At 50.5% G+C, this 23,899-nt stretch overlaps 12 protein-coding genes across 12 annotated transcripts; 3 read left to right on the forward strand and 9 right to left on the reverse strand.

Moving 5' to 3' along the window:
• Positions 1–135: 135 nt before the first annotated feature.
• On the reverse strand, positions 136–1,699 carry M438DRAFT_364551 (endo-1,4-beta-mannosidase). Its single transcript, XM_029907731.1, has one exon. It carries the CDS (start codon positions 1,610–1,612, stop codon positions 248–250), a length of 1,365 nt encoding a protein of 454 aa, XP_029761651.1. The 5' UTR covers positions 1,613–1,699; the 3' UTR covers positions 136–247.
• An 816-nt stretch (positions 1,700–2,515) lies between these two features.
• Positions 2,516–3,442, reverse strand: M438DRAFT_271207 (NAD(P)-binding protein; the record flags this gene model as incomplete). Its single annotated transcript, XM_029900464.1, has 3 exons — positions 2,516–2,548; positions 2,605–3,079; positions 3,138–3,442. 3 exons carry the CDS (start codon positions 3,440–3,442, stop codon positions 2,516–2,518), a joined length of 813 nt encoding a protein of 270 aa, XP_029761652.1.
• A 401-nt stretch (positions 3,443–3,843) lies between these two features.
• On the reverse strand, positions 3,844–5,971 carry M438DRAFT_334363 (NADH-ubiquinone oxidoreductase subunit; the record flags this gene model as incomplete). The annotated part of the gene is made up of 2 exons (XM_029903706.1): positions 3,844–3,860; positions 3,913–5,971. The coding sequence occupies 2 exons, from the start codon at positions 5,969–5,971 to the stop codon at positions 3,844–3,846; spliced, it is 2,076 nt and encodes a 691-aa protein (XP_029761653.1).
• Positions 5,972–6,411: 440 nt separating this feature from the next.
• Positions 6,412–9,990, reverse strand: M438DRAFT_317056 (vacuolar protein sorting protein-like protein). The gene is made up of 3 exons (XM_029902728.1): positions 9,936–9,990; positions 7,789–9,882; positions 6,412–7,600 (listed from the first exon to the last, which is right to left on the reverse strand). Exons 1-3 carry the CDS (start codon positions 9,948–9,950, stop codon positions 6,812–6,814), a joined length of 2,898 nt encoding a protein of 965 aa, XP_029761654.1. The 5' UTR covers positions 9,951–9,990; the 3' UTR covers positions 6,412–6,811.
• A 449-nt stretch (positions 9,991–10,439) lies between these two features.
• On the forward strand, positions 10,440–12,350 carry M438DRAFT_271824 (uncharacterized protein; the record flags this gene model as incomplete). Its single annotated transcript, XM_029900508.1, has 1 exon — positions 10,440–12,350. One exon carries the CDS (start codon positions 10,440–10,442, stop codon positions 12,348–12,350), a length of 1,911 nt encoding a protein of 636 aa, XP_029761655.1.
• Positions 12,351–12,850: 500 nt separating this feature from the next.
• On the reverse strand, positions 12,851–14,747 carry M438DRAFT_373858 (uncharacterized protein; the record flags this gene model as incomplete). The annotated part of the gene is made up of 3 exons (XM_029908456.1): positions 12,851–14,485; positions 14,540–14,641; positions 14,694–14,747. 3 exons carry the CDS (start codon positions 14,745–14,747, stop codon positions 12,851–12,853), a joined length of 1,791 nt encoding a protein of 596 aa, XP_029761656.1.
• A 270-nt stretch (positions 14,748–15,017) lies between these two features.
• On the forward strand, positions 15,018–15,562 carry M438DRAFT_404913 (uncharacterized protein; the record flags this gene model as incomplete). Its single annotated transcript, XM_029909753.1, has 2 exons — positions 15,018–15,101; positions 15,202–15,562. 2 exons carry the CDS (start codon positions 15,018–15,020, stop codon positions 15,436–15,438), a joined length of 321 nt encoding a protein of 106 aa, XP_029761657.1. The 3' UTR covers positions 15,439–15,562.
• A 139-nt stretch (positions 15,563–15,701) lies between these two features.
• Positions 15,702–17,281, reverse strand: M438DRAFT_373859 (zf-ZPR1-domain-containing protein; the record flags this gene model as incomplete). Its single annotated transcript, XM_029908457.1, has 2 exons — positions 15,702–17,069; positions 17,129–17,281. 2 exons carry the CDS (start codon positions 17,279–17,281, stop codon positions 15,702–15,704), a joined length of 1,521 nt encoding a protein of 506 aa, XP_029761658.1.
• Positions 17,282–17,630: 349 nt separating this feature from the next.
• M438DRAFT_373860 (uncharacterized protein) lies at positions 17,631–18,296 on the reverse strand (the record flags this gene model as incomplete). Its single annotated transcript, XM_029908458.1, has 1 exon — positions 17,631–18,296. The coding sequence occupies one exon, from the start codon at positions 18,294–18,296 to the stop codon at positions 17,631–17,633; it is 666 nt and encodes a 221-aa protein (XP_029761659.1).
• Positions 18,297–18,479: 183 nt separating this feature from the next.
• On the forward strand, positions 18,480–19,645 carry M438DRAFT_271587 (transcription factor Tfb4; the record flags this gene model as incomplete). Its single annotated transcript, XM_029900495.1, has 2 exons — positions 18,480–19,407; positions 19,464–19,645. 2 exons carry the CDS (start codon positions 18,480–18,482, stop codon positions 19,643–19,645), a joined length of 1,110 nt encoding a protein of 369 aa, XP_029761660.1.
• A 579-nt stretch (positions 19,646–20,224) lies between these two features.
• On the reverse strand, positions 20,225–20,829 carry M438DRAFT_354541 (DNA-directed RNA polymerases i, ii, and iii 145 kDa polypeptide; the record flags this gene model as incomplete). Its single annotated transcript, XM_029906962.1, has 2 exons — positions 20,225–20,330; positions 20,504–20,829. 2 exons carry the CDS (start codon positions 20,827–20,829, stop codon positions 20,225–20,227), a joined length of 432 nt encoding a protein of 143 aa, XP_029761661.1.
• A 677-nt stretch (positions 20,830–21,506) lies between these two features.
• M438DRAFT_334372 (N-terminal nucleophile aminohydrolase) lies at positions 21,507–23,546 on the reverse strand (the record flags this gene model as incomplete). Its single annotated transcript, XM_029903707.1, has 4 exons — positions 21,507–21,742; positions 21,797–23,125; positions 23,175–23,374; positions 23,422–23,546. The coding sequence occupies 4 exons, from the start codon at positions 23,544–23,546 to the stop codon at positions 21,507–21,509; spliced, it is 1,890 nt and encodes a 629-aa protein (XP_029761662.1).
• Positions 23,547–23,899: the final 353 nt, after the last annotated feature.

Genomic DNA, 23,899 nt, shown 5'->3' on the forward strand with positions numbered 1-23,899 from the left:
ATAGAGAACCGTTTTAGGAGGTAACTACAAGCTTACAGAAAGATCTCGCAACTGACTGCCGAGATTGAGGAATTGGTCGGAAAGGGAGTTGAGCCCATGGAGGAAGCTCATGCGAATGAGGAAAAGTTGATTTGGGTTTTCGAGTCTGTCTTTGAACGGTGAACGAGTATAAGATATCTCAATTTCAGAACCTCGACTTTCCTCCAGACTTCTCAACCTCAACCTCCTCGTCAACGACACACCACATCTAAAGACTATCAATAGCCTTGATATGATTGGTAACCAAACAAGTATACAACGCATCACCATAGAAAGCCGTGTTGCCATCCTGACTAGTCTGTCCATAACTCAATGTATCCCCATACTGCCAGAAAAGATCCGCTCCAGTGCCCGCAGCCTTGAGTGCAGTAGCCTGCCAATCACTCTCAATACCACAGTTGTTGGATGCACCGAACTCTTCAAGCAGACAAGGCTTTCCAACAGCAGTGCAGGCCTGAGCATGTGCCTTGATCCACTGGTTTCCCCAAGCTTGGGTGGGCGTGACGGACCAGGATTCTGGATACAAGTGGTAGGTGCAGAAGTCGATGGTGGGTACTTCGCAGTTTGCGGTGAAGTTGCTTCCGCCGGCGGAGAGTTGGTAGGGGTAGCTTCCGTCGTCGCCAGGGATGGGGCCGAAGCCCTCTTCACCGGTTGTAACCATGTGTTTGGAGTCAAGACTCTTGATGTACTTGGATGTGTTGACGACCCAGGTCTTGAGAGTGGACAAGTCGCAACCGGTACAGCGGGGCTCGTTGGCGAGTTCCCATGCGAAGATTGCGGTGCTGCTGCTGTAGCGTGATACGACTGCTTTGATGTATTTCTGGTATTGGGCCTGGGCTTTGGTGCTGTTGTACCACTGGGCGTTTGAGGTGATGCCTGCGTAGGAGAAGTAGGCTGCCATACCGCCGTAGTCGGTCCAGTTGTTGACAAAGTTGATGATCAGCTTGATGCCATGAGCTTCGGCACTTTTGACGACGTAATCGAGGCGTTGCAATCCATTAGCACCGGTGTTGATGGTGGGTTCTCCATTGGCAAAGGATTGATAGTAGACAGTGCCGTCAGTAGGAGTGGTAGTCACGTCGTTGAAACCCCAGACACGAAGGATCTTAAGGCCTGAGCTGGCGAGATGCTGCATAACAAGATCGATATCGTTGTTGTTGGTGAGGAAACCGATCCAGTAAGAGTTTGTGCCTGCATAGTATCCAGCTTTGCCGTCAATGATGAACTTTGTTCCCGAGGTCGTGGCGATGGAGCCTGCAGCTGCAGTAGTGGTGGTTGCAACCTTAGATGTAGAGACGACCTTGGAAGTGGTGACAGGTGGCTTAGTCACAACAGTGCTTGAAGAGGATGGAACGACCGAAGTCTTGATGGTGGTTGCAACGCCACTCGATCCTGCACCAGCAACACACTGAGAATAGTAGTCGTTGTTCTTGCTGCAGTGGTAACCAGAAACACAGACAGTAGATCCAGTATAACCCTGACCACCACACTGTCCATATGCTGGAACGGCTGATTGAGCAAATGAGACTCCAGTAGCAGCTGCCAGAGCCGCAAGAGTAAGAGAGTACCTCATGATTGAGATACAGAAGAGAATGGAATGAACGTTGAAGAAATGTTGAGCTGATGAAGAAATGGAAGAAGAACGCAACCAGGCGTATAAGTAATGAAGCTCAAGAAGAGAATGGTCAAAAAGATCGAAGAGGGGAGGTCTAGAAACACAGAGTACTTACAGCCATGTATACGCACTTTTTACGCGATGGCATCGTGACCACAGACCTATTTCTCCGTCAAGCCCTAACTACCTCTTAAGTCGTGTTTCGCATTGATCGTCAAGAGGAGATTTCTAGAATTCAATAATGCTTCATGCAGGAGTCAAGTTCTGGTCAAGCAAATGCAGCCGAGGAAAGCTTTTGTCTTCTTGACTCGTGGAAGAACCTATATCATGATGAGGAGATGCATGTATCCGGCCGTATAGTTGCATAGGCTATTTGACCGGTCGTGACCTTCTTATATGAGTTGGACATGTGGTGTAAAAGAGGAGTCGCGGCTGTAATGAAGCGAGGGCTCGAATGGTGGAGAAAAAGGTTCGAAACGCGCCAAGGCAAATTTGTCGTGTTTCAAAATGACCGAGGTTCGCTTCCACGACATCTTTCCCTTTTTGTCACGGAGCTGGACGGAGTATTGTTGGCGAACCATTTTAGGAGGTAACTACAAGGTCCGGTCAAGAATTTGGAAGTACATGCCAAATCCACATAAAGCTTGTCTCGAATAAGTCTAGGCATTAGTAGTGTGACTCGCATAAGACACTTCTCAGACTGTAGTATTGGCTTGGGGGATGACCTCCTGCATACCATTCGTTGTCATATCTAAATCTTGGGTTGAGGACGCTTGTACGAGTTGCTGCCTCCAGCGCCGGCCTAAGTTTTCCACGTTAGATCCAAAAAGCACGTCATTAAAACAATGTGAGCTCTTCCATCTAACTCTTTCTGTGCATAACCGTAGCAGCGGCCTTCCAAAAACAATCAGCAACCAGAACGCAAGGAGTATTGAAAAGAGAAAACTCACCTGATGGTTAGGGAAGATCAGCGAGTCGGCCAAAACGACATTCTCCCGTCTGCCAGCAGCGAACACAACAACCTCAGCAATATCTTCCGGTGTCAAAGGCTCGCATCCCTCATAAACCTTGTCTGCAGCAGCCTTGTCTCCATAGAATCTGACAACACTGAACTCTGTCTCCACCTGACCAGGGTCAATCTCGATAACACGGATACGGGTAGCGATGAGTTCCTTGCGGAGGGCGTCTGTAAAGGAGCGAACAGCAGCCTTGGTGGCACAGTAGATGCTACCGCCTGGGTAAGGTTCGCGTCCGGCGATACTGCCGACGTTGATGATGTCGCCGGCTCCCGACTCTCCGCGAGCTTGGAAGATGGGGAGAATAGCTTGAGTCATGTTGATAAGGCCAGTAACGTTTGTCTTGAACATGACGTTGATGTCTGCTTCAGCGATTGAAGGTGCTTTGGCGACACCCTTGACCAGACCGCTAAGACATGTGTGTCAGCATAATCATGTCTACTTCCATCTCTTCCATGTATACTCACGCATTGTTGACCAGAACATTGATATCCTTGAACTCCTCTGGCAAGTTTCCGACAAAGTTTCTGACTTCCTCCGGGTTGCTCACGTCCAGCTTGACGGGCAGAACTTTGACACCATCTCCAACCTCTTTCTTGATTTCCTCCTTCAATTGTTCCAAGACTTCCAATCGGCGGGCGGTAACGATGAGTTTGAGGTTTTTAGGGCTGGTGCGAGCAAATTCGATAGCTGTGCTTTTTCCAATTCCTGAAGAGGCGCCAGTGACTACGACAGTCTTGCCTTCGAGGCGCTTGCTCATCGCTGATGCCATTGTGCGGAGTTGGTGGGATGCGGGGTACGAGAACGGGTTCGGACGTGTCACAGAGGTGGTGACAAGTGAGTGGACGGTTCGGAGAGGTTGGACAAGACGACGGAAGAACATGCGATATGATCAGGTGTAGAAATTAGACGCTCAATCCAGAATTGTGTCAGAGAGGAAGGTTGTCCCTTATCGCAATACTGCCGGGTAATGGCGAGCTCGGAGTGGTGGAGCTTCGGCAGGGTCCATGCTTCACTCGCGCCATCCTTTGCCGACTACCGAGAGCTGGCCTGTCGGAAGAATGAAAGTCCACCTTCACTTGCTGGAGACATGGACATGAAAGAGGAAAGGAAAAATCGCTATCTTAAATACGTAATCAATTATATGAGCTTGACGCTGTCTTAATGTCTGCTCTAGAAGTTCATGAGATCTGTTTATTGTTAGCGATTTGGTCTTGTAGTCGAGCATAATCATTGTCTTACCTCTTCCGAAAAGTGCTCTCTTGGTCCAATCCATGGCAAGGAGAATTCTGGTGCGGAGACTGACACTCTGCGAGAAGTAAACGGCACGCCAGAGGTAAACTGCTACCAGGCCACCAGCGAAGTTCAGCCCACCAAAGTCGAAGATGGCAGCGTTACCAACATAAGCAAGACTGCCCATGTTGGTGTATGAGAAGGCCTTGTACACGGCATCATCGATATCACCATAGTCAAGTCTGTTCAACTCCATACCAGGCGCAGCCTGTGCAAGCTTGTTGAACTTACGACCCAAGTAGATACCCTGCTGGTTGGCACGCTGAGCAGTGGCAGGCAACGAAGTCATCTTGCCGTCAATCTGCTTGAGTAGCTCTTGAAGCTCGCTGAAGTCAAGAGTACCGCTCTTGTCCTTGTCATATTGCTCGAAAAGCTTATCCAAACGCTTCAAATGCTCAGCGGCTTGAGGGAAGCGCTGCTTGACACGCTTGGCAACACCTCTCCAATCACCGTAACCAATAACCATCTTCTCGGGGTCCTTGCCCTTCTCCCATGCGACAGTACGGAGGAATGACACGATATGATCCGAGACGTTGTTCTGAACGGTTGAGCAATCACCAATGGCGTAGACGTCGCCGAGAGGGGCACCAACAAGACGAAGATGAGTGTCGGTTTCGAGAGCATGACGGTTGGTCTGGTTTTCACCAAGCTTCTCGGCAAGCTTCTTGGAGAATTCAGTTTGAGCTACACCGGTGGACCACAAGCAGAAGCCCATGGGGATCTCCTTGGTGACTGTATTGCCGTTCTCGTCCTTTTGCGTGAAGAGGATCTTATCTTTCTGGACTTCCTTGACACGCGAGTTGGTCAAGATATCAACTGAATCCTTTGCGAAACGAGCTTCGGCGTATTTGGAAAGAGTCTCGTCGTAGGTGTTGAGAATGTGGCCTCTGCTTTGGATGACGTGAACCGAAATCTCGTTTCTGAGGATACGAGGGTAGTAGTTGCATAGATCTTCGTTAAGCATGTCGAACAATTCGGCAGCAAATTCAACACCAGTAGGACCACCACCGCAGACAACGAACGAGAGCAGACGGCGTCTCTCTTCATCAGAGGTAGAAGGGATGGAGGCGGCTTCGAGGTTGCGAACGATTTGGTTACGGATCAGGCGTGCATCGGTGATGTCCTTGAGGAAGTTGCAGTATTCAAGACCCTTGACACCATGAGGGTTAGTCATGGAGCCAACACCAATAACAAGCTTGTCGTAGGGAAGGTAGAAGTTTTGCTTGGTTCCATCAGGCGCAGTCGCCGATACCTCAACAAGCTTGTTGGAGAAGTCGACGTCCTCAGCAGTAGCCTTCAGGAAGTGACCCTTGACGCGAGAGATGATTCTACGGACAGGCTCGACAAGAGATCGCAGTTCCAGAGTACCGACAGTGGCAGAGGGAAGCATGGGTGTGAACAGGAAGTAGTTGGACGGAGATACGACGGTGACGTGGTAGTCATCAGGGTTGAGTTGTTTGAGAAGAGCAACGCTGCCCCAGCCAGTACCGAGAATGACCAGCTTGGGCTTGTGCTTTTGAGCCTTCTTTTCCGGAGAGTCATCGTCGTCGATGAGGTGTTCAGCGATGGGCAAGTTCTTGGGACCTCCTCTTCTTGGGTTCAGGGCGAGTTCAGAAACAACAATATCGACCGAGTCGGATTCTTCCTTGTATGTGGTGGCATCGAAAGCGAAGAAGGCGACAACGAGCACACCAGAAACGACAACGAAGATGCCGAGGAAGGTGAAGCCTCTATACAGGAATCGAAGGAGACGAGATCTTTGGACGGGAGAGGCGGCCGGCGACTTTGGCGGAGGCTCGGTGTTTGTGCTTTGGCGACGGACGTGGTTCAATTGGCGAATGATTGCGGGTCTTGCAATGGACGCTGGCGACGACACGCGCTGGAGTAATTCACGACGCACTGGACCATTGGTCAATGGACGTGAGAACTGCTGCGAGCGACATGCTTGTGCAATGGAGCGGCGCAGTTGCATCCCAGTGCGGCCGCTCAATTGGCGTAGCGGCTGCATCTTGGGCGTGATGCGAGGAGATACCAGTAGGATACGTGAGGGCGCAAAGGCCAGAGTCAATCAGACAACGAGTGATAGATTGAAAGAGTTTAACAAAAATTGTACATGCCTATTAACAGGCCGTCGGTAAGAGATGACGAGTCAATTGTCAATGTTGGGAACTTGGGATACGAAACATCTGTCCAGGATCCACATGCACGCGAGAATCGTGATTGGAATGATGTCACGATCCCGATCTTGATTGATTAGATCCGAACTTGCCGTGCCTCCCGCAACCTCAACCTCTTCAACTTTCTTTCTATTCCAAGTCCAACCAGCAAGTTGAAGCTTTTGGTACTGGTGCTACTCAGCTTTGTCTTGATCTAGAGGCTACTTATGCCACGATGCGGTGAAAGATTTCGGAAAGTTCGTTGCCGTGTAAGTGCCGAAGATACTCATTTGCTGGTAATTCTTAGGTACGTTCAGTCAAGGACAAATGCTGCCTCTTTCTGGGAATATCACCGTACATTAATTGAGGGTTCTGGGATGGGAGGGAGTCAAGATGGGGCTAAGATTGCTGCCACGACTACTTTGTTGGAGGTTGATGGTGGTGAGGGTGGTATTAGTGGAGATGCGGGTTCGACTGGTCCGTTCGAAAGAGGGTTAGGTATGCATGCAATGAAGACGAGATCGGTGAAGCGTCGTGTTGTCGATGCCATTAGACTTTGCTTGATCGATGCGTGTGAATAGACGATCCATCACAATTACATCTTGTTGGCAAGTACCCTCTCAAAAGTGGCTCACTTTCCTCGATTAAAACAAAACAACATCTCCTTATGGTATCAACACATCTACTCAACACTACTCAACACCCGTAGCCTTCCCCATAACACCTCTACCAAACCACTCACTAACCGTAGCGAACTTATCCCTACTCCTGCCAAGCGCATCCATGAACAATTCATGCCTATCAGCGCTCTCCTCTTGCGCACGCTTGATAGCCTTGACCGTAGCATTATCGTTCGCGCACTTGGGGCACTCGACATCACTATCCTCGTCGCCTGCGCCGACGTACAAACAGCGTTCGTGGAAAGAGTGTTTGCAGAGGAAGTGCACGGTGGGCAGGTCAAGCGGTGCACCACAGGCAGAACAGCGTGTAGCGGAAAATGAAACAGGCTTCGATGCCAGAGTTTCCAATTCATTCGCTTTGGCAGCTGTGTCGGTACGGTAGGAAGAGATGAGTTTGCGGTTCGATGCAATCTCGGCACGTTCGCGCTCGATAGTGCGAGAGAGGTATGTTTTTACCAATCCCATGGTGGCGACTTTGCTCTGCGAAAGTGTTTGGATTACTTGAAGAGGAGCCATGAGGCCGTCATCGTCGATCTTCTTGAGCACGCTGTCGAGTTCGGATGAGGCTTCGGAAAGAATTTCTTCGGTCGAGGTGAAGTAGGCCAGGGCGGCTGGGTATAATTGGGGTTCCTCAGGGCCGTATTTGCGCAGAGCCTTTATCGCGCCAGCGGTGTCGTTTGCGGCTGTGTAGGAGCGAAAAATATCGAAGTAGAGGCCACGCTGCTCTCTTACGAGTGTGGTGCCGTCTCTGAAGTTTGACAAGTGTGATAGTAGTAGGATGTTGGAAGTGCCCATGCGTGTCTGCAAGCAAGGTTAGTGAATATTTCATACAGTGTCCCAGCCCTTCGGAGAACTCTCTCAACCCCCAGAGCAGTGTCCAGGGAGAGCGGACGGGAATCTGGCTCGCACTGGACGACTCTTCGACCCCAAGAACATTGTGCCTTCTCACAGCGCTCTCTGTAGAAATCGATGCTCGTGAGATTACTTACGTTTTGTTCTTCCACGAGCTTCCTCGCCTTGCTTTCCCACTTTGTCTTGTCGTCGCCAGTCTTTTTGCTAGCGATTTGAAGGTACATCTCAAACAATGTCGTGTACAGGTCCGTCTTATCTTCTTCTTGCAGTCCGGAACTGGCAATACAGGCCTCAAGGAAGAGGATAAACTCGTCCGGATGGTCGACGAACGACGAAAATGCTGCTCTAGGCTTCGGCACCTTGTACTCAACGTATTCATCCTCAACTGTCGTTTCGATCACTTGTTGCGTCGTCTTGGTGCCGCCTGGTGTTCTTGGTACGTCCGCGCTCATATATGGCAACGGGATCAGAGCAGCCAGGTTTTGCACCGCCGAAGTGGCCATCTTACCGATGCCTCCTTGTTGTTGCTCAGTTGTGACTTCTTGTTCTACTACAGCATCCTTCTTAGGACGGAAGTTGCCAGTAAAGTAGTCGATGAACAACTGGTTTGTATCCTCCGAGTGTTCAAGCAATACTGTACCGTACTTTGTGAGACTGTCGTATGCTTGCTCCGGTTCCAGACGCCAGATGTACGCCAAGGCTTCTTCATATCTCTTGAGGTCCTCTATCAAGATATCAACGACAAGACCGTGCTCGTTGTGTTTTCTGGCCAGGAACGCTGCCTGATCTGAGTAGCCCCCTTGTCGGCACATTGTGATGGCAGTGTCGAGATCGAATTTGAGATCACCCGGTGACTTGATGAAATCTTCCAGCTTGTCGACGTCTTTCAGCTTAGCATAGCAATTCAGCAGTAGTGTCGTATGATCTGAAGAAGCCTTGTGATGTTCGTGCAATTCCTCCAGGTACTCTATGAGATTGCGTATCCTCTGATTGTCAAGGAACTTGCGAATGATTTGTGAGGGTTCGGTGTTGTCGATAGCGCGAAGGTATTGTTGCATGGCGGTGTCAAAATCGCCCTTGCGGTAGAGGTAGTCGCCATATTTGCGGAAGATGAGATTTTGCTGAACGGCATCGACCTTCTCCTTTTGCGCTAGGTTGATAGCCAAAACGAAGAATTCACGCTGATACAAGACTTCGAGCTTCTGCTGGAAGGTCTTCTCAGTGTAACGCAGGACTTTACCGTCTAACGTGACGATGTAGATTTGACCCCAAGCAGAGAACAAGGCGTTCACCTGACTAGGCAGAGCTTCCGTATGCGCAATGAGCTTCAGATCAGGGTTCAAAATCGTAAAGTTAGAGGTGCTGAATAGATCATCTGCCTGACCACCGCCGAACGACCTTGCGGGGGCGTTTGTCATGCTCTTTGGTGGTGAGACCAACAGAACATAATCCTTGTACATGGCTGTGAGCTTCTTCGGACCCTCATAGGCATATGAAGCGACTCTGCCTCGCGGGTTGTATGCGTATACAGCATCGTCCCGCGCAACAATAATGTCGTTCGAATGCAAGTCCTTGGTCAGACAGCCAACGGCGCAGCCATGTTCATCCAGAGTTCGCGCGGGTTGACCTTGACCCTTGCCAGAAATGACGAGGGTTGAAATCCTGCTTGTAGTGGAGATGAACAGTGTAGTGACATTGGCTTCTCTGAATTCCAGACCAGTGATCGGCTCGTCTGTCTCGAGTACAGTTCGTTGCTTCGTTCCTCGATCGTGTATGAAATCGCCGCGTACTACAGTGACGGCACCATTTGCGAAGCCAACCGCGACCTGGGACAGATCGCGCAAGACAGCGAAAGCCGAGACGGGAAAGGGCTTCCTGCCATTTGTGACTGCGACTGTGCAGAGGCAACGCGGTATGCCTGTCTTTTTATCAGGACGGTCCAATGCCCAGACCTTCAGTACGGGCTCATTGGGTAGGTCTTCGGCGAGGGTGATGAGTAGCGATGAGTGTGGTATATGGCGGATGGTCGTTAATGCGCCGGAATCGTGGGCTCTCCATGATTGTACCGTCTTGAAGGACTGATTCAACAGGCGAAGTGTGCCGTCTGGCGAGCCGACAAAGACTTGGTCGGCACTGGCAGTAATACAGCTGACATTGCCTTGCTCTAGTATTGACTTGTCGGCATCGTTGAGCTTGATTGGTGCAACATCGAAGAATCGAAATGCTTTCCACTACATCTATTAGTATACGCGACAATCAACCTTTGACGGGAGATAGAACAAACCGATGTCAAGGCCATTTTATCAAGCCATGCTCTGAGATGCAGCTGTTTGGGGACTATCGCCCATGTAACTAATGTCCGACTCCGTCATCCCCGAGGCAGCTTGGCAAGGGACATGGTATTGAGCGTGCGGGGAACAACATACAGCACATCTCCGACCATCAATTAAAGTCACTGTGAAGCTGTTGCGATGCACGACGAGGCTGAGATTCTACAAAGATCCAGTGAGATACAAGGAGTTCCAAATTCCCAGTGGATGTTCTCTCAACTCATAACATATCCATGCCTTCTTACAGCTACATCTTTCCAGCACCTGTGTGTTGGGGGCGACCGCTGGATAAGAAGCCTTGCGTGCCCTGTATGAAATCACCTTGGCATGAGTTAAATTGAATCATGTGATATCGTGGGGTCGCAACTTCCAGACTTGCGCGTCTCCCAGGCTGATGCAGGCCGTAGCTGGACGCAAAATAAGCAGGAGCTCTCGACTAGCTCAATGACAATTGCATCATGCCGCCTCGTTTCAGCGAGATCCTCGACTCGGAGGACGAAGATGATCTTGTTGCCGTAAAAGCTCTTTCCGCAGTGGCAACTTTTACAAGCGGGGAAGACGCGCCTGTCGACCTTGATGTAGATCACTCTTCAGCTTCGACAGCAGAACAATTGAGGCGAGCTCATCTAGCATTGATGGCTCCCACCCAGGAAGACGGTCCTGTTGTCAATTTCTCCGACCTTGCTGCTACTTCTGCTGCCACCTCGCCATCTAGTACCCACAAGAAGCGTTCTTTTATCGAGACGAACCCCGAGCCTCGTTCATCTGGAAAACTCAAGCGCATTAAGATTGTCACAAAGCCCTCGCCTCAAAACTCCCCTACCGACCTCGTCATCCCGCCTCCAATTCTACCATTCGATGGCACTAGCGATACCATTCCTGGCCCTACCCTACCCTCGCTGGTAGGCCATGACATGCTCAGTGAGAAGAGAACCCCTAAGCCTCGGAAGCGCAACTCTTCGCAGCAACAATCATCCTCTGCCGACCAGAACAGTCTCACGCCATGGTCAGGAACTGCTCTCGGTAGCAGCGATAAGATCAATTCCGATGATGCTGTAGGCCTACCCAAGGAGATGTACCAGCCGAGACCCAGTCGCTCGAGGTCTGCCCAAGTTGACAACTCACATGTCGACTACACTATGGTAGTTGAGAAAGCCATCAAGAAGGCCAAACCGAAGCGATCCATCACCGATACAGCCGATAACATCACCTCAGAGCCTATGTTTCCCAAGCATCCCATCGATCAAGCGCCACCTTTCGAAAGACTGTCGCCGAGCCCCGAGTCGCCTACTTTTGAACAATCTATACAGCTCGACTCTACCGTACCCGAGTCGATACAAGAACATCCTTCATCAAGCAAATCGTCAAAGTCGACCAAGAGAGCCGCTGCCACAAAGCCACCTGCTAAACGTGGACGTCCAAAGAAGCAGGTTATTGAAGATGAGGAAGATGAACTGGCTCCAGAAGAGGACGTCTCAATCGCAAAACCCAAGACACCCAAGTCATCTTCCAGAACCGAAGTTCAAGTTGTGATAGAGTCAAGGCCAGATCCAGCGTTGGCAGCCAGCGTCCTTGCCCAGCTTAGACAACACAAGTCGAGGGAGCCAACCCCAAAGCTACCACCAGATCCTTTGGCCGAGGAGCCTCTATCAGAACCACCTCAAGCAGAGCCATTTGATGATGTGAATGCCGAACACGCCCAGGATGAGGATGAATCTGAAGATGATGTCGTGAAGCCTAAGCCAACCGCTCGGACAAAGGCACTGGCCAAGTCGAAGGCCAAACCAAAGACACCTGAGCCGGTCTACAAGGAAGAGGATGCTTCAGTACATGAAGACGAGGATGACTTCGAGGAAGAGGTCGTCAAGCCGAAGCCTAGGGGTAAGGGAAGGTCTAGAGCCAAGCCAAAAGCAAGGGGAAAAGCAGTGAAGGCTGTCGTTGCTCCAGATCCACCTTCCGACCATGAAGAAGAGGCCCCGGAGCCTCCTCTGGTAGACGATGATGAGGAGTCCGAAGCCGACCACATTTCCGAAGCAGAAGAAGACTCCGAAGAAGAATCACCTAAACCGAAGGCCAAAGCCAAATCGAAGGCTAAGCCTGAACCAAAATCGAAAGCGAAACCCAAGGTCAAAGCGGCGACTCCAAAGCCAGCCGCTGCTACTCCGAAGCCGACCCCCCCTGAAGCAGAGACGCCGAAGCCTGCGATCGCTGAAGCGCCCACACCAGCTGCTATTACCACACCAAAGGTTGCTACAGTGAAGAAGGATGCAAAGTCTTCGGCAAAGCCAAGTTGGCAGCAATCAACATATCGTGTGGGACTGAGCAAGACGCAACGTATCCCCTCTTTGCTCAAGGTGTTCAAGAAGTGAGGTTGACGATGTACATTTTTCTTCAGTCCATAACGGTGTGCTTCTGGTGTTGATTTGCTGGAGTTCTTCTTCGTTCATTCTTGCTCGGAAGGAATTATTTGCATGGGAAAGGTTCGGATTGCATGTTCAAGGGACGGAAACGGGTAAGGTGGATGGCCGGCACATGATTCTTTTGACACGATCGCACGATACCCCTTTACAGCTTTTCCTGTATGCTTACAAACTCTAGCTATATACTCTGTATGGCTTTTCTCCCTACAGATCAAGATAGAACATGGTCTTCTTAAACGGGTGCAGGAATCATCCTTTCAAGTGCTGGATGCTACAACATCGTCATCTCGGCGGCCGATCTACAGTGTAAGGAATATTGTGCCTTTTTGCAAGGCATGATTGTGTTTTCTCTGATAGAGAGACAAGAAGTATCGATGGGACGTTCACGAGCCTTTCCATGTGCTAGGTTGTGAGCCCCTGATTCCAGTTTCTCCTTCAATACTTTTCACTCAATATCTGGGTCCGCCACGACCTCTGCCCCTACCTCTTCCACCGCCACCTCTTCCCCTTCCACCACCGCCCCTACCACGTCCACCTCCTCTTCCACCCCTGAACCCACCATCCCTTCTCTGCTCTTCAGCTCTCGGTCCAACTCTCATCCTCTCCTCCCTCTCTTCTTCCGAGATGTCGAAAGGATTAGGAATATCGAGTAACTCGCAGAACTTCTTGGTCTGGTTATTGGTGTACTCTTTCGGCACACCTTGCACATGAATCCCTTGAGCGTGATCAAACACCGGCGCTGTGATTTCAAAGTTCTCCGGGACCGTGAGGGAGGAAACATTTTGATCGATCCAGGATTGTTCGGCATCGATGAGGGGTGCGTAATGAGCTTCTCCTTTGTCTTGAGGCGCGCGTGCGTTAGGATCGCCGCCGACGTGGAGTTCAGAGGCAAATACGCGTGTGATTGCTAACCATTCTGCATCGTATTCCAACTGCAACGGACGATCGACAGAAGCATTGGAGCTGCTGATCGTGGGCATAGATAGCACTTGCAGGAAATCGCGGTTAGGAAGGCATTTGTCCAGGGCGAGGAAACTGGTTTTGGTGTTTGTGATTCCTGGTGGGTGGGAGATTGGCTGATTGACTGGTTCTGAGCGAGGAGGAGGTTTGGCGAATGAGGCGGGTAGCTGGGCGCGAAGATCTTCGGGGACTGCGGAGGGTGCTGGGGGATCAATTGGTACTCGTGCGCCGTCGAGACCCTGCCCTGGAGCAACTGGTGCTGTCGTGGGTTCTGCGTCGTCTTCGAGTTCCAGGTCGATCTCGTCTGCGTTGACAGGTAGAGTAAGGGTTGCCTCGCTGGCTTTCGGTGCAGGCTCGTCGTCATCCATATCGAGATCAATCTCGTCTGTGTTCTTTGTTGGCTGGACCTGAGTTAATGGCTCTTCATCATCCATATCCAGGTCGATCTCATCCGAGTTCTTCTTGGGAATCTCTTCCACTGCAACTCCATTGCTTATGCTTGCTGTCGCAGAACCAGATGCTTCTCCAGACTTCTCATGGTCAATTACGGCAGCATACTTGCAATGCAGATGAGCACTGAACCAATATGGCGGCCGTAACCTATCCATCACATAAGTCGCAGCCACACTACCCAACTGCCCATTCCTAGCATCCTCTTCCAGATGCGCCTTTTGCCTGAACAACTTCTTCCAATCGCCTTTCCACTCTACGCCTCTCGGCCAATCGTGAGAGATACCCACATCAACCTGCGTCCTTACCTGTAACAGCTTTCTCACGTCCAGTTCTCTGACGTGGTAGATACTTTTCACATCACCCTCGTTAAAAGGAAGACGTTCATGATGCTGTTTCTTGTAGTCAAAGCCTTTCCAGATACCGCTCATACCTGCGATTCTCAGTGGTCCGAGTTTGAGCACATTGGCGGCGCCCATATAGTAGATATTTGGTGCCACCCAGCCGCCATAGTAGAGTTCAAACAGGTAGTTGGCGGCTTCGTGGTTTCCGCCGACAAAGATAGTTAGGTAAGGTGCTTTGCGGGTTCCGGAGTAGTACTCGTGAAAATCGTGCATCTCGCGGTACTTGGCTGGCATTGAGACACATTGAAGGTCGTGAGCATTTCGGACAGACTGGTGAAATTAGTATGGGGTGGGATGTTCTTGTGATTGTTGGAATTTGGGTACCTGGAAGTCACCTCCGATTATGAGGAGGTCTACTCCCGGCCAGCCTTTTACGGCACATGCTCTTTCGATTGAGGCGTAGATTGCGTGAAGTGTACCGTGACCCTTGATACTTGTGAGATAAAATGTTGTGATGCGGAAGGACTGTTAAACGTACACATCCCTCAACGGCAATCCTGACGCCGTGCTCTTCGGATAATTGCGGCTCCATATTCAGATGACTTTCTTTCGAGAGTCAAACCAGAAACTGATGTCGAAGTTGATGCTATTGGAGAAGAGAAAGATGAATTGTTCGTTCATCATGGAACGCGATGTCTTGGCGACGCAGAGTCGCACCTTCTTGCTTGGTGGACAATTGCCTCATGATTAACAATCACTTCGGAGCTCTAGAGTCATCATTCATCAAACCATCCAGGTCGAAGTCACTGAGCAACAGAAGCTACAAATCGAAACAATAAGTGCTCTCGACTACATATTCACAATGTCATCACACAACGACCTCCTCCAATGCGTGGGTAACAACAATTTCTTCTACCACTACAAACAAAAACTTAATCCCGAAAATGTACTACTATCTCTTCAAACTTCCTCATCTGCAGCCTTTCCTCTCTCTTCTCTCTTCCTCGCAATTCTCTCTTTTTCCGTTCTTCTGACTGTTTTCAAAGTTATTCGTCAACCTCCGCAACGCAGCAACAAGCTGGGGCACAGAAAGCAAGCAATACAAAGAAATCCAAAAGATGGTTCAGGATCTACTCCGAGAAATGCAAGATGCAGGCGAAAAGACGAATCTATCTGGGCTGAAGCAGAAGCAATTGCAAGAGGCAGATGATTTGTCTGCAGCGTTTGAGAAGTTGGATTTGCAGTTGAAAGATCAGGAGGCGGCTGAAAGAATGGAGGAGTAGATCGATTATGAGATCTTAAAGGGCGACAGGAGTTTGCGGTGCTCATAGATTGCATTTCACGGTGTTCAGGGTTTGTGAGATTCAAGATATGATAATGTGTATTTTCCATTTCATCATGACGTCCAAATATGCTATAAAACTAGCGACGCGGCAGTGGTATCAGTTATGCTTTCCTTTCCTCCCTTGATGGCGACACTTCAAATGTCCATCTTATCCTCAACATCGTCAACATGTTCCAATTTTCTCTTTCTACCACCATCTAGTCATTCAGTGGTGGTCTCCTCCTTCTTCTCCTCAGTCTGGGTGTAACCGTAGTCCTCGGTCTTGATGTCCTTCAAGCCCAAGTCTTCCTCTTCCTCTTCAGTGCGCTCGTACTCCTCGACTTGGATTTGCGGGTCGGGTGCGGGAGCGGTGTAGCTTTGGACGTATGATGAGGCGAGAGGGTCTTCGATGACGACGGTGAAAGGTCTCTTGCCGTCAATGGCATCACCAAGGGTGGTGAAGAACTCCTCCCAAGTACGCTTGGTCTCGTTTTGCATAGAGTCGGCGGCTGCGCGGATTTCCTCCTCATCGTCACCGTTCTCGAGACCAAAGGCCTGGGCGCGGAGATCCTTGCGGAAGTTGGTCAAAAGACCTTCGACGGTTGTGAAGCGACCACCCTGGGTACCGGGCTCGACGCGCAGTTGAAGCTCAGGGCAGTAAAGAGCGGCACTCTCAGACTTGAGAACATCACGAGCCAAATCCTCGGGGGTGTTGACTGCGAGGGTGATTCTTGAGCCCTTCTCAGGAACCTCACCACCAGTCTTGACTTCGTTGCTGCGGTAGCCGCAGTGCTCGCAGACAGTACTCATCAGGACAACCTGCTTGAAGAAAGGAATGTTGACCATCTTCATGTTGGTTGTGCAGTGGCGTGTGCATCCGGGGCAGCTGGCGGGGAATGAGTAGACTTCGTTCTCGCGAATATCCTCCTCGTCAACGTTGTTGGTGGTGACAGTTCTGGGTGCATCGGCAGCACCACCACCGACAAGGCCGTCGGCGGCACGGTATTCGGGTCTGATGTTGGTCTCAGGGGCCTGTTGACCATCGTCGGCGGGAGCCTCCTCACCGATACCAAGGAAAGCGTTCTGTTCGGGGGTTCTGTCGAACTCAGTGCGAGTGTACTTGTGGCGGGCGTCGGTAGGCGAGGGCTGGATGAAAGAGTTTCCTGAAGGGTCCTCGGCGGAAACGGTGAAGGGGTATCTCTTGCCGTCGAGCATGTCACCCAGAGCCTGGATGACCTCGGCGACCTTTGCGCCAGCCTCGGGCATTTGCTGCATTCTAGCTTCCTGGTGCTGTGAAAGGTCCTCCTTGACACCAGCGAGGATACCCTCAATGTTGGTCATCTGACCTCTTCCTTGAGGAATCTCGAGGTCAATGTCCTCGACTCTGAATGCGCAACCATCACCCTTGACAACTGATCTCTGGAAGTCATCGGCGTTCTCAACCTTGAAGACGTATTTTGAACCGCGCTCCTGAATCTGGCCGGCAGATGAGATCTCGGTGTTCTTGAAGCTGCAATGAGGGCAGTAAAAGGATGAGAGAACGATTTCGCGGAAGTAGGGAATGCGAGTGAGGAGAAGGCGGGTCATGCCCTGTGCGACAGGTGATTAGTGAATTGCGCAAAAGTGAATTTGAAGTTGAAGGCGCTTACATCGGCGTGGCAGTTCATGCACAAACTCTCAATCTCGTCGACAACTCTCTGGTCGTCACCGTCCTCAGTGTTGGCCTTCATGCCTTCGACCTGGCGACCCATGTCCTCGAAAAGGTCCTTGGCCACTGAAGTGGGCTTGTCGTTTGCGGCCATTGTTGCGATTTTGTGTAGTTGATTTGTTGTCGTGTCGTAGGGGTGACTCTTGTCAGTGTAGAAGAACGCGCGTCGGTATTGTATTTTGCGCAAAGTAGTAACAAATAAACAGTGAGGGAAAAAGTTGCAGATGTTATGTTGGAGGGAAACGATTTGCAAGCAATTGGGCGGCTTTGGTCTCTCGGAGAAGCCTTGGAAGCTTCTGGCGGGCCCAGAGCGTGGGGCAACAATTTTTACTTATCGATAAGGACACGTCAGATCTACTGATAAGATTAGATCTTTTGAAGGTCGATGATGTGATCGAGAATTGATGAAGCAGTCCAGCGAGCCATTCGAAAGCTCTCGTGCCTCAAGTCGTCTTCATAAAGTCCATAAAGTCGAAAGCTGCAGGTGCAGAAATCGAGGTTTTGGACTTTGCCAGCATAGCCTGCAGACCACCCAACTTTTGCTTGCGACCGCGTTTCTTATCTGCTCCAGCACGAGTCTGTTCCGAGGACGACGATGCTGCAGTAGAAGGAGCAGGACTTGGAGTAGCTGTCGTTCCTTTTGTGTTAGTGGTGGAAGGTCTTGCTACTGGTGCCATGGTGGGCACTGCGACCGCTACACTCTGCTTGCTTTGGATGGCTGATTTTGAGGTCTTCGATCGTCTTGCTGGAGGTTGTGTGTCCGACTTGAAAGTATTCTTTCCATGACAGAGAGAACATTCATAGTCGATATATGTGGTCGAAGGCACAGCAGGCTTCTTTGCGACTTTTGACTTGGTCTTTGACTTTTTCGAGGGTCGTTCGGGGAGTCGTCTGTTGGATGTTGTACATGACCAGCCGGGTACTAGAGCATTTCCACAAGCTCTACAGTTGTCGGGTATAGTATGCGACGATGATTCACTTGACGGTTGGGCTTGCGAAGCCAGGAAGGCTGAGATATGCGGTGATGTCGACAGAAGTATATTTGAAGCGGCTTGGAGGTGTCTCTGAGCAGCAGATATGCTGTCTGTGTTCTTTCTAGAATGGTTCATGGCGGATAGTGAGAGTTGTGTTGGTTGTGACAGGAAAGAATGAAATCGGTGATGGATTCGCATGACGGAGTTGATCGAAGCCTCGCACGTGAAATGTTAATGATTGTTATTGTTCTATTCATCTTCAACTTCTAGACTTCCATCCACTCTTTCACCAACACATGGACCGATAGAAGACTCAACATGAATGCGGTGGATGCGTCGTCGCACGAAGAGGTGGCCGAGACGAGTGAGGCTCCTGCCCTGCTGACCATCATCCTCGACACCAACCCACACGCCTGGGGCCTACTATCGTCAACTCTGCCACTCTCCACCTTGATCGCAAACCTTCTGGTCTACATCAACGCTCATCTCGCCATCAACAACTCAAACCAAGTCGCCGTAGTCGCCTCACATTCCGACAGCGCCCGCTTCCTTTACCCAACCACTCACGACGACCTTCACGTTCCCCAAAACGAAGTCAACGACATACAAAATGACGCAAACAAATACCGCCCCTTTGCCCAACTGGAAAAGGCCTTGACCACAAATCTACGCGCCCTACTCTCTACAACCACCCCCGAACACCTCAAAGCCTCTACCTCGACAATGCTCTCCGGCGCCCTAACTCTCGCCCTTACATACATCGCCAAAGCCACCTTGAACGCACCAGGAAGAGCAGGGGACGGCGGCTACGATGCCACAAATACCGCAGGCACTTTCACAACTTCTACCGCAGATGGCACTTCTCAACCCTCCCACACCGGTCTCCAAAGCCGCATCCTGATCCTCTCCGTCAGCGGTGACATTGCAGACCAATACATTCCCATTATGAATAGCATATTCGCTTGTCAACGCCTCGCCATCCCCATAGACATTCTCACACTATCTGCACATTCGAATGCCGAGTTTCTGCAACAGGCAGCTGATGCTACGGGTGGTGTTTATATGGCTTTGGGGAACAAGGTGGCTGGATTGTTACAGGTGCTCATGATGGCATATCTACCTGATGCCACGGCAAGGAACAATCTGGTCAAAGCTGGTGAAGCGGAAGGTGTAGATTTCCGCGCTGCATGCTTTTGTCACCGCAATATTGTGGATCTGGGCTATGTGTGCAGTATCTGCCTATCGAGTATGTTGATCCAGCTCCCTTTTCAATTTGTACATCTACTAACACCTAAACCACAGTCTTCTGCCAACCGCCCCCTGACAACAACTGTCTTACCTGCGGCACGGCACTGTCATTAGCAGGTCATGCTGCCAAACCGGTTGTCATCCCTCGCAAGAAAAAGAAGAAGCAGCAGCGAAAGCTTGATGGTGTCACACCTGCGGACTCGCCTACTCCGAGTGCTGCAGGTACTCCTAGATGATATAGCTAGGATACTCAAACGATAAAGACATGATTTACGTACAATACTACCAGAAAGTCTGCAAGCATTCTCCCGAGACGACTTGGCATTCAAGAACAGAAGCAGCTTTGAAAGCTTCACTGGATGGATTGGAGAAGGAATTTGGGTGATTGCAAGAAGGATTGATTCTTGCTGATACAGAAAAAAGCATATGAACGAGAGCAGAGGCAGGGCAAGAAAGAAGCCGTGAAAACCCAGCCGTGCTCACCCTCTCCATCACACCAAAGGTGTGTGTATTCGCGTGCTCTTTTAGAAAAGGACCCCCATGAACTCCGCGCTATGCCTCTCTTTTCCCAAATGAGATGAATGATTTTTGGTGTCCATTTTTGTTCCTCGGTCCTTCTCCGTGTCTTTCTGTAGGGTTCTGCATGGTCATCCTGCCGCTTTCTCTCATTCGGTAATATTCAGGCGAACGTGGTTGGAAGAGAAGCGCATTGATGTTGCGAGAAGAGCAGGTTCGTTGGAAGAGAGTCGATGAAGCAGGAGTCGTTTAAATGTTTGTCGAGCCGTGTCGTGCGTAGTAGGTAGGTGTCGCTACGTTCATTTCTTGATCAAGAGGTAGACGTAGTCGATGCGGAGAGGAGTGAGCTTCTTGTAAGGACCCTCAAGGTAGAGGAGAAGTCCACCGAAGGAGACGTAAACCTTACTGTTCGAGTTGTCAGTACTTGTTTCCTCTTTCGCAATTGCGCGCGTTCCATGTTCTCCATCTCCTCTCCATCTCTCCATCTGTCTCCTCTAATCCTTCTCTTCATTCATCTCCATGTTCCATATTTCCTGCCCTCGGAACTCGCGATGGTATAAAGGTGGGTTAACACTCACATATTCTCTCCCTCGCCCTCCTCAAATCTATACACCTTTCCCCAACAAACGTAATCAAACATATCCGCCAGCGAATTCTCCTCTGCGCCCTTTTCCCTCCATCCCTTGCCTGCTTCCTCTTTCGTGCCGTCCAAGTTCAATGTCGAGGCCAGAACAACTTGCACGGTTTCGCCAACGGCAAGGGGGTAGATTTCATGGTTGATGTCGAGGGAGAGGATGGTTTGGGAATCGGCGGATGTGGCTGTGACGCGGGAGACGCGGTCGTATTTTTGGTTGTTGAGGCCCGTGAGGGTGAAGGTGTCGTCGAAGAGGGTTGCGTCGGCCATGGTTGTGGTGGGCTTGTGTTGTGAGAGGTTTGGTGTGTAGAGAGATTGATTGCGCGTAGTCGCAAAAGTTGTTGCTGCTGGTTGGTGAGCTTGCGATTGATGGTCGAGAAAACTGAAAGGCGGAGAAAGCCGTGCTTCTCTCACATCAACGCCAAGAGCTTCCTCGACTTTGATACTCCGTTCACTGCTCACATTGCCTACGAGTATGTCCAAGAGCTGATTCTGCAAGAAGTTTGCCTCAATACCTCACTACATCTTGTATATCTCAGTCTGCCATGAAGGTGCAAGATGATTTCCAGGTTATCCTGAACTTCCAAAGAGAGTGTGTGCGGATTTCAGCTCTCATTAGACATCTACCTAACTTCAAATCACACCTTGTAATCTGATAAGTACAAAAGAACTCCTGTCAGGGAGGGTGAGTGGCTCTTGGTTGTAACGGATGGTCTGTCTCAGTTTACCGAGACCTCCTGAACATGTTTATCAATATGCAGGTCTGTCAGTCTGGCACTCTCTTGATGGACAATTCTCGAGCTTGAAACATTATGTATTGTGATGGTACAGATATTACAGTGGGATGCTAGGTTATTTAGGGAGAGCCATCCAGCCAATTCAGACCATGCCAGCGGTATCGCGTTCACAGCGACAGAACCTCCTTCCTTTCATCTTCATTCCTCCAATCAAGTCGACTTCTTGCCCGGCTTGAGTCTGACAGCACGCCCGCCCTGTGCAATTGATCCGTTGCCTGCACTGCGAGACATTGTGCCGACGGGCTTTTGCTCTCCTCCATGCATCGACGCCAACGCGAATGAATCCGTGTTGTGAGCAAAATATAAGTATATACCGTCGCGAGTTCTCTTCACGGCCAGAATACCAATTGCACCCGCTGAATGACTGTGCTTGACGCTTGGGTGACCTGTCCAATTATTAGTAACATACCCACAACATGTTCAACCTTTGCTCGACTTACCCAGAAAGTCGTTCTCGATGAACGACTTGATCGCATCCGATTCATCAGTCTGAACAATACCGGTCTTTGTCTTCTTGACATTGCTGAAAAGACGTTCGGCCACAACTGTAGAAGCCATAGTAGTGGCCATATGCTCACCTGTTCCGCTTGTGACTGCTGCTACACAATTACGATCCTTGTCATCGATGTCGACTGGTATGACAGCAGATCCAACACCAACTAGAGCAGCAGGTCCAACACGACCACGATGCTTCATACCAATGCCTCCAGATGATGCGCCGCAAGCAATGTTACCATAGCTGTCGATGGCGACGGCGCCAACAGTGTCCGTAATGTAATCCTCCTTGTCGATATGAGGAGTAGGCGGAAGCGGGGGTGGAGGATGGTTCGACTCAGGGGAAAGAGTGGCCGAATGATCTGTTGACGGTGATTCCATCGCTTCATCGCTCTCGGGCAATTCGACGTCAATAGCTTCCAGAGCAGGCAGAAGAGATTCTGGCATGGGTTCAAGTTCAGGACTTGGGGTTATTGATGGCAGTTGCAGAGATTCTGATGATGCAGAACTGGATTCGAGTTCGAGTTCCGAGTCAGCGGAGGAACCATCATGGCGGTCACTGTAGCGTGAGCCGTAAATTCCACCGGATAGACCTTGAATATCATCAATGTCCATGGTATCGGCGAACGAGAAGTTAGCTCCAGAGTAGTGACCATCATTGAGTCGACGACCACTGTTGGCCATGGGAGCATTGCCGTAACCGCCGTTGGTCATAGGAGCATTACCAAAGATGTAACGAGGTCCGGGTGGTCCGTATGGATCAGTGTATATCATCGGAGAAGGGTCGGGAAGACCGTTCATGTTTCTGTTGTTTGCAGGCATTCCGTTATACGAGACTCTTGAAACAGGTGGTGGCAATGCGAGGGAATCGGAAGATGGGAGCGGAGTGATAGGCTGCGCTTCGTTCCAGACGCCAGCTTCCAGGGCACGAGTATGGGCCCGACGCATCTGTTCACGCACACGATGTTCCGGGTCGAACGTCAAATACTGCGAAGATGGTGTAGCGTTGGCTGAGCTGGATAGTTTGGTTTGAGATGCCGAGCTTCTTCTGCTCTTCTCCTCCACAGTGTTGAGATCGGCTTTCCACTTCTTCCAACGATCTTTGGCAGCAGGAGAGACCAGGGCATCATACGGGAGGATGGGCATGTCGGCACTTGCAGCGAATTCGATGGCACCCTGGCCGACCAAGAGATTGGGAGGGACACGGCGAAGGCTGAGCAGATGGGTGCTGCGATCCAGAAGTACGCGAGCCAGCGAGATGGGATTCTTGATCTCTGCGTTGTGTCAGTCGAGGAAGGAAGATGAACCGATGAATAGACTGACGTGAGACTGCACCAACAGCGCCACTGCGACCGTGGTGGTCAACAACGGTGGCATCGCACTCAACAACTCCATCGATAGCTAGGTTGCTTCCATAACCAGAATTGGTGATCTCACGATCTTCCAGTACTTTTATGCAGATTTCGACGGCATCCACGGCAGTGCCACCAGTACGGAGAATGGCCATGGCGGCTTTGCAAGCACTACTCGAATCAGCAAAGCACATAGATCCGAGACTCGACCAACTTACTCTTCACAGGCTTTGAGGTGGGCTTTCTCATTCTGTACGCTATGATAGCCAGCGCCAGCATGAACGAAGATGCAGGGTTGGTGGGCACCAATCTTTTGAATCTTGTGGATTCTCGAATGGAGCATGTCGTTTGTGAGTTGACGAGGGGGAGCAGGCGATGTGACAGGCGTCGCTTTAGATAACAGATCAGATGGAGTGAAGAGCGGAGCGTGTTTCGAAGGAGGTTCGGCAGGGGGTGGAGGGGCTTGAGCAGTTGTTGGAACAGCATCCAACGGCGAGAGTGAAGTTGTTGATGGCGCCAGTTTTCGATAGTAACAAACTCAAGTCTGGAAGGTAGAACAAAGAAGAAGACCAGCAATCAAGAACAACCACACGCTAGGGCAATAGGTCGAGTGAAAAGGACGGTCCAGACAGGAAGAAGGATGGAGCGAGTGATGATAATGTGAAGAGAGTGAGTCTTGCAACACGCCGCTACAGA

The sequence above is a fragment of the Aureobasidium pullulans genome (genome assembly GCF_000721785.1).
Source record: "Aureobasidium pullulans EXF-150 unplaced genomic scaffold scaffold_7, whole genome shotgun sequence".
NCBI lineage: Eukaryota > Fungi > Ascomycota > Dothideomycetes > Dothideales > Saccotheciaceae > Aureobasidium > Aureobasidium pullulans.

Coding starts and splice junctions, on each gene's coding strand:
- M438DRAFT_364551 (XM_029907731.1), bottom strand. CDS start 1,612: ATGAGGTACTCTCTTACTCTTGCGGCTCTGGCAGCTGCTACTGGAGTC.
- M438DRAFT_317056 (XM_029902728.1), bottom strand. Junction 7,601..7,788: donor AGCTCGTGGAAGAACAAAAC/GTAAGTAATCTC, acceptor CCTTGCTTGCAG/ACACGCATGGGCACTTCCAA.